At 34.4% G+C, this 8,002-nt stretch overlaps 1 protein-coding gene across 1 annotated transcript; it reads right to left on the bottom strand.

Moving 5' to 3' along the window:
* Positions 1-1,671: 1,671 nt before the first annotated feature.
* Positions 1,672-6,640, bottom strand: LOC111493685 (cysteine synthase). Its single transcript, XM_023143493.1, has 11 exons — positions 6,543-6,640; positions 5,236-5,297; positions 5,011-5,120; positions 4,031-4,088; positions 3,587-3,850; positions 3,372-3,509; positions 3,233-3,284; positions 2,878-2,957; positions 2,339-2,398; positions 2,125-2,205; positions 1,672-2,015 (listed from the first exon to the last, which is right to left on the bottom strand). The coding sequence occupies exons 2-11, from the start codon at positions 5,275-5,277 to the stop codon at positions 1,923-1,925; spliced, it is 978 nt and encodes a 325-aa protein (XP_022999261.1). The 5' UTR covers positions 5,278-5,297; positions 6,543-6,640; the 3' UTR covers positions 1,672-1,922.
* Between the last annotated feature and the right edge of the window lie 1,362 nt (positions 6,641-8,002).

Here is an 8,002-nt window from a genome sequence, read left to right as displayed (position 1 = left end):
AAATGACATGGACATCTGTCTTTGTACGTGCGAAAAAGGTGGTCACATTTTTTTCTTTATAGCTAAACAGTTATAATTACATTTTTTAAATATATAATTAGGTCTTTACATTTTGAAATTCCAATTTGTTTCATTAAATTAACCTCATAAATCAAACAAATTTTGACCTAAATAAAATATTATAAATATATATTTTCGACCCGTTAGATTATTTCCGATTTGAGACTCGAAGATTCTATTCGGTTTGTAGGTTGACAATATTTTGGTAGGGCCCACCCAATCGACCTAAAAATAATAGGATTACAACTCGTAACCTTTCAAAAATATTTAACGTTTGTAATCGATGTTAATAATGCATTCTGACTGGTATACATTTTATATTTAAATTTGATGAGATTTTAGTTAATTTTTTAGTTATTATTTAAATATCTATAAAATATGATTTTTAAAATAATTTAAAAAAAAAAAATCACCAACCTAAACAACTCAAGATTGCAGATCGGTTCAAATGATTTTTCAATCCAATCAAAATTTTATTCGTGTTAAAATATAATATTTTTAACATATAAAATAACGGTTAAATTATGTCTATATTTTTTAAAGATCTTTTATAAAAATAAAAATAAAAAGTCAATACTTGTTTAACAAATATCCTTAAAGTTTATAAAGAGTACTATCAACTATGTCAAAAAGTTTATGGGATGTCCCATATTAGTTGGGGTGGAGAACAAACCACCATTTATAAGAGTGTGAAAACTTTTCCCTACCAGGCGCGTTTTAAAGCCTCGAGGGGAAACCCAAAAGAGAAAGCTCAAAGAGGACAATATTTGCTAGCGGTGGATCTGGGTCGTTACAAATGGTATCAGAGCCAGACACCAGACGATGTGTCAGCCTTATCCCTGTTCCCCGAAGGTGGTAGACAAGAGGTAGTGTGCCAGTAAGAACGCTGGCCCCTTTATCCCTGTTCCTCGAAGGTGGTAGACAAGAGGCGGTGTGCCAGTAAGAACGCTGGCCCCAAAGGGGTAGATTTGGGGGCAGTTCCACGTCGATTAGAGGAAGGAAAGAGTGCCAGCGAGGACGCTGCCCCCAAAAATATTTAAAATTATAAATGAATAATTTGAATTGGAAAAAAAAGAACAAATAATTTAAAACCTTCTGAAATTTCTTGGTCACTCGTGTGTGAATGTAATAAAAGAAGGTCCATAAGTCAAATTAGAACATCACTATGTTATATATTATAATCATTATTTAAGTTTAAAAAATATATTGTTATTTATAAAAATACGGCACTCTTTTTGTCTTGTATACAGGACAAACAAAATCAACTGCGTCACTCAAATTCAACGGTTCATTATTATATTAAATAAATTATACGATTTAATTTTAAATTAGCTCCAAACAAATAGACGTGCGTTATTCTTCCCGAACAATCTATGCACATACATGGATGGTTCGAGAAGAATGATGCACGATTGTCCACTGCACTAAGGGATGCAATGCAATAAATTGAAAAAGTGCCTTTAACTGTTATAATTTAACATTCAATCAACTCAATCTAAATTTGAATTTTGATTGTGTTCGAAAAGTGAAAATTTTAGTATTAGATTGGTTCACGAGCTAATATATTTATTCTCGAGAACACTATTTTTCTACCCAATCCAGATAAACGAGTATTCATAAACAAATTACTCATTCAAAGCATTATTCAACGGTCCTTATTCTCAGTTGCATTTGTGTTCTTACACTAAAACTGAGCAAACCATAAAGAAAGAAGTCAATCAGAAAACAAGTTCTCAAATTAAAGCATACAAAGCTAAACATAACAGTCTGAAGTTCACTTTTTTGGCCTTGCTAATGGGATATCTGCAGGGAATGTTAACTGGCTCGCTCCATTTGAAGTCGAGAAATATTATCGAAACCTCTCATGGCTCGAAAACCATATTCTCGGTCTCTCGTTTCACAGACTCGAACAGCACGGTTGAGAGGTATCGTTCTCCGAAGCTCGGGAACACCACCTGTTTCAGATTTGAAATGGTAAAGAGAAGTGGAGGAATCCATTCAAGCTATGAAATATCAGTACAATGTCAAACGAAGAACTACGTGAGAATGAAAAGGAGCACTTACAACAATAAGCTTTCCAGCATTTTCTGGTCTCTTTGCAACCTTAATTGCTGCAGCGGCAGCGGCACCAGATGATATACCAACCTGCATGTAAACATTGTTGTCATTGCATAGAGAAAGACCAGAAGAAAGCTTTGAAAATCAGATCTCAAGCCTGATTGGTTCAAGAGATTGTGATGAACATAGAATAAAATATCTCCATTATGTTGCAACCTACCAGTAGACCTTCTTTCAATGCAAGCAGCTTTGCAGTTTCAATAGCTTCTTCACTTGATACCTACAAATATATTCTAGCATTAAACTCAGTGATGCATGAGAGGTGCTTAAAGGTCTGACTAATCGTTGAACATCAAAGGACAGAAAATTCTGAGAAATTATTTTCCATTTATAAAATGAACGAACTGTGGATAGATAGGGAGAAAAAGACGAATATAGAGAGAGGTTACTGTACTAGCATAAGCCTACCGCTAGCAGATATTGTCCTCTTTGGGCTTTCCCTCAAAGTTTTTAAAACGTGTCTGCTAGGAAGAGGTTTCCACACCTTTATAAAGAATGTTTCATTCTCCTCTCCCACCGATGTGGGATCTCACAGTTACTCTTACAAAATTAGAGAAATATGTGCCAGTAAGTTAACCCAAATAAATGTAATAGAGATATATTCTAGCATTTCTACAGATGCTTGTAGTTAACCATTTGAGGCATTGTCACGCACTACCAATGTCTATTGAAAGAATCCATTAAACGTTTAATGCTTACTTGAACAACTTCATCGATCAAATTGACATCCAAAACTCCAGGGATGAAGCCAGCTCCTATTCCTTGGATTTTATGTGGCCCTGTAAAGCTCACATATAGAATACACATTCCTTAAAGGTATACACATAAAACATAAAGATCGATTTTCCTTTTTTAGTGTGACAAGTGGGGTATGTGATTTGAATCTCCGACCTCAGGGGAAGGAGTACATATCAATTACCGTTGACTTATGCTCATTGTGGAAATATAATGACCAATTTATGTGCCGGAACGTGACATACATGACAAGGAAGCAACCGCAAAGATTATAATAGAAAACATTGTAGGAAACATGGCCAACGTGATAATGACTCACCAGGCTTTCCTCCGGATAGAATTGCACTTTCAACAGGTTCTACACCATATAACTAAAGCATAGAAGGGGAGAAAACACATCAAAAGGCTTGTCTCAGATAACAGCAATGCAAGAGTTCTGATGACGAGGAATAACAAACCTTAATGTCGGGATTTTGTTCTTTGAGGTACTTCCCCGTACCTGTCATGGTACCTCCAGTCCCTATACCAGAGACAAATGCATCAACCTTCCCACCTGAGCCACTCCAGATCTCCGGACCGGTGGTCTCATAGTGGATCTGAAAAAACGTGAAAAGATAACATAAATCTCTCAAACAGAAAATGATGTCCCACATTGAATTAACTCGGAGGTTACCTTCGGGTTAGCAGGGTTTTCAAATTGCTGAAGGATGTAAGAATTAGGTGTTTTGTCTCTTATCTCTTCGGCCTTCTGAACTGCTCCTTTCATCCCTCGAGCTGGATCTGTGAGAACCAGCTCAGCACCAAAAGCTCGAAGAATGGTTCTTCTTTCAAGACTCATTGATGCAGGCATGGTTATTATAAGCCTGTAACCCTTGGCAGCAGCAATGAAGGCCAAGCCTATACCAGTATTACCACTGGTAGGTTCGATCAAGACACTCTATAGAAGGGGGGAAAAGTGAATCAGCCACCCCCCGGAAAAAGAACAGACAAATGTATAATGCCAATAGTCCTATGCGTAATCAAAGTAAGAGCTGTAACACTGTCTCGAAAATGCCATGCAGTGTGCATATCAGAAATAGTTACAGTCAGATATTAAAGACCATTAGGAATTGCTAACCTCCCCCGGAGTGATAAGACCATTTTTCTCTGCATCTGAAATCATGCTATATCCAATCCTGAAAGGAAAGAAAATTTTTCCTTATCACAATTGTTGCAGAAAATTCTAGATTCTAATAGAAATGTAACCGGAAGGAAACTGGACAAGGAAAATGTAACAGCCCAAGCCCACCGCTAGCAGATATTGTCCTCTTTGGGTTTTCCCTCTCGGGCTTCTCCTCAAAGTTTTTAAAATCCGTCTGCTAGGAAGAAGTTTCCACATCCTTATAAAGAATGTTTCGTTCTCCTCTCTAACTGATGTGGGATCTCACAATCCAATCCAACTCAACGTCCTCGTTGGCACTCGTTCCCTTCTCTAGTCGATGTGGGACCCCCAAATCCACCCCCTTCAGGGGGCCAGCGTTCTTTCTAGCACACCGCCTCGTGTCCACCCCTTTGGAGCTCAGCCTCCTCACTGGCACACCGCTCGGTGTTTGGCTCTGATAACATTTGTAACAGCCCAAGCCCACTGCCAACAGATATTGTCCTCTTCGGGCTTTCCCTTTCGGGCTTCCCCCAAGGTTTTTAAGACACGTATGCTAGGGAGAGGTTTCTACACCCTTATAAAGAATGTTTTGTTCTCCTCCCAAACCGACGTGGGATCTCACAGAAAAGCAACGGGAAATAGCATTCAACATGAATATAAAAGACCCATCTGTTTTTTAACTTAAAACTAACACGATTTATCAGAGTTACAACCTAACGGTATAATAAAATTGCACAGAAACAGCGAGAAATAAATAAATAGACATGTTCTTTCATCTTCTTAATGAAATATGGTTTCCCCCAAAAGTATTAAAGATGGCGCTTCTATGTTCAGCTGTGGCAAGAAAATGCAGCATCAATATCGTTACATAAATTATAAGGCCAGTTCTTGGGTTATCATAATTATAAAAGAAAAAAAAACATAAACTAATATAAAAATATAAAAAAAAAAAGTACCTATCTTTGACACTGGAGCAAGGCTCCATCCCCTCCAACTTGGCAGCAACCCGGGCCACACACCCATCGACAACACGGTTGAGATATACAAGTGGTGTTTTACCAATTAGCTGAAAATATTAAGATATGAAAAAGGTATGGACTGAGTTGAAGTTCTTGGTAATAATCTAAACCAATCCTTCGATCCACAGGAGAAAGAAGAGGGAAAGGGAGGCAGTGGCTCACTTCAGTAACATCTTTAGCTATTGTACACTTTGCATCAACCATTTTGAGCAACAACTATGCAGCTGGAAAAAAAACAATTAGAAATCAGAAAATCAAAGCAAATACACTTCAAACAACATGTTTATGCATCCTGTACAGTTATTGGCATAAAATTTGAAGAAATGAACTTCCCACCGTTCTAAACTGTTCAGTAACTGAGAATCAGAGAATAGACCATGAACACGATTGGAATCCTTTCATGCAATTTGATCAATCATATAGTGAAGCATGTTGGATGTTGGATGTTGGATGAAAGTCCCACATCAGCTAATTTAAGGAATGATCATGGGTTTATAATCAAATAATACTCTCTCCATTGGTCTGAGACCTTTTGGGGAAGTCCAAAGCAAAGCCATGAGAGCTTATGCTCAAAGTGGACAATATCATACCATTGTGGAGAGTCGTGTTCATCTAACATGGTATCAGAGTCATGCCCTAAACTTAGCCATGTCAATAGAATCCTCAAATGTCGAACAAAGGACTCCAAAAGAAAAAGGAATCGAGCCTCCCGCCTCAAAGGCATAGTAAAAAATGACTAGACTCCAAAAGAAAAAGGAGTTGACCTTCGATTAAGGGGAGACGTACTTTGTTCGAGGGGAGGTGTTGGATATTGGATGAAAGTCCCACATCAGCTAATTTAGGGAATGATCCTGAGTTTATAATCAAATAATACTCTCTCCATTGGTCTGAGGCCTTTTGAGGAAACACAAAACAAAACCATGAGAGCTTATGCTCAAAGTGGACAATATCATATCATTGTGGAGAGTTGTGTTCATCTAACCAAGCACACAAACCAAAAGATTTGATTCTAAGTAAATAAGGTAACCCAAATTCTTATCCAATACGTTTAATTAAAGAAACTTGTCTTAAGACCTCAAAATGAACAAAAAGATAACCCAAATTCCAAAGCAAACATAGATTATAGATTATATCAACCAGCCAATCAATTCATTCCCAAGTTCATATGAGATATCAGGTTTGAGGAAAAGACAAAGCTGCAAAACGAGGTAACCCAAGATACCCATACAAATTCTACACACACACACACACAAAAGTAAAGAATAAAACCAGAAAACTAAGAAACTCATTAGAAATAAAACCAACACATAAACAATTTCACAAGAAACAGTCGAAATGTTGAAGAATGTCACGGCAAGTTGATACCCAAATTCCCAGAACTTGCTCAAAACAACAATATGTCTGAAAATAGGAAGAAGCTAATAAACAAGATGATGAAAATGACAAGCAAACAAGATCAAAACTCTCACCAGAAAAAGCTTATCTGAGAATCCGAGAGCAGGGCAGAAGAAATGGACTTTGATTTTCCTACTTTTATACACGAACGAGTGTACAAGAAGACGTCCGGCTTCAAGACTCTTTTACCTTTTCGAGATTTCCGTCCTTCCGCGGCTATTGTCGTTAAAAGTAGTGGACCCGGTCCGGTTCGATTTATTTTCTATACTCCACTAACGCAATAATTAAAATATTATTAAGTTATTAAAAATACCATTGAGGTCTAATCATTCAAGTTTACATTTTTTTTCTTTTATTATTTTTTAAAATATTATTAATGAAAACTCCGACAGTTTAAATATATATATATATATATATATATATATATATATATTAAGATAAAATATAAAAATTATGAATATTTTTATTAATTTAGACCAAAAAATTAATATTGCTTTTTTATTATTTCATTTTTTAAAAATGCCACACCATCCACCTCCATTAAACTTATGAGCAAATTTAAAAACATGAACCAAACCAATAAAATAAACCGACTTAAAATCGGTTTAATCCAAAAAAATAAAAACCGGATTCTTGTGTTGTTATTTTCTTTAAAAAAAAAACAGAGTTGCTTCTCAAAATGGAAAATGAAAACTAAATGCCAAAAAAAAGTCGTTTTATTTCTTTTCCACGACGTTATGTAATTATCCATAATATAATTGAAATTTTATATTTTTTTATTTCATATTTTTAATTTGGCTTCTGAATTTAATTTTTTTTTTTTTTTTAACTAAACCTTTTTATAGCATCATTCTAAATTTAAACATATAGTACAAAATTATAATAAGCTTTTTTTTTTTATTATGAGTTTTTTTAATTTCATATTTTACTACTTAATATTATGGATTATTAGTTCATTATTTTTTAAAAATTAATTAAATTAAAAAAAAAACACTGAATTATGTATGAAGGTACTTGCTATCCACATGTTTTATTTAATATTTCCATTAAAAATTAAATATTTAATAATTTTTTTATTGGTGCAATTTTAAGATAAGGTACATGGAAGCTTGACTTTTGAATGGGCATGGAGAAATGTCAAATTTGCCCTTCAATTGGTCGATTATATGAAATTTAAATATATATATATATATATATATATATATATATATATATATATATATAATTATTGATCAATACAGAATTTAAATTCAAAATATCATAATTAATAAATTTTATTATAATTGTGAATACAATGATATATACTAAGTAATATTATGTTATAATTTAATAAATTGTATTTTAAAATATATTTATAGAATAACGTGCCATGTTCTTATATTAATGTTGAAAAATGCAACATTTGGCAATTAAAGCAACAATCAAAATCGGATCCTAACTTTGCTACGCTGTCTTGTTTGTTGACTATGTCGTTCGTAATGATTTTTTTTTTTTTTTTTTTTTTTTTTTTTTTTTTTTTTTTTTTTTTTTTTTT

This window comes from Cucurbita maxima, unplaced genomic scaffold, assembly GCF_002738345.1.
Source record: "Cucurbita maxima cultivar Rimu unplaced genomic scaffold, Cmax_1.0 Cma_Scf00019, whole genome shotgun sequence".
NCBI lineage: Eukaryota > Viridiplantae > Streptophyta > Magnoliopsida > Cucurbitales > Cucurbitaceae > Cucurbita > Cucurbita maxima.
Note: the sequence above shows the minus strand (reverse complement) of the source record. Positions and strands in the feature narration are given on the sequence as shown.

Bases quoted from the DNA above. Each gene is read 5' to 3' on its own strand.
- LOC111493685 (XM_023143493.1), bottom strand. From the start codon at position 5,277: ATGGTTGATGCAAAGTGTACAATAGCTAAAGATGTTACTGAA. The intron at 5,121-5,235 runs GTGAGCCACTGC...TAATATTTTCAG, and splicing joins TAGCTAAAGATGTTACTGAA to CTAATTGGTAAAACACCACT. The intron at 3,851-4,030 runs GTTAGCAATTCC...CCCCTTCTATAG, and splicing joins GTCTTATCACTCCGGGGGAG to AGTGTCTTGATCGAACCTAC.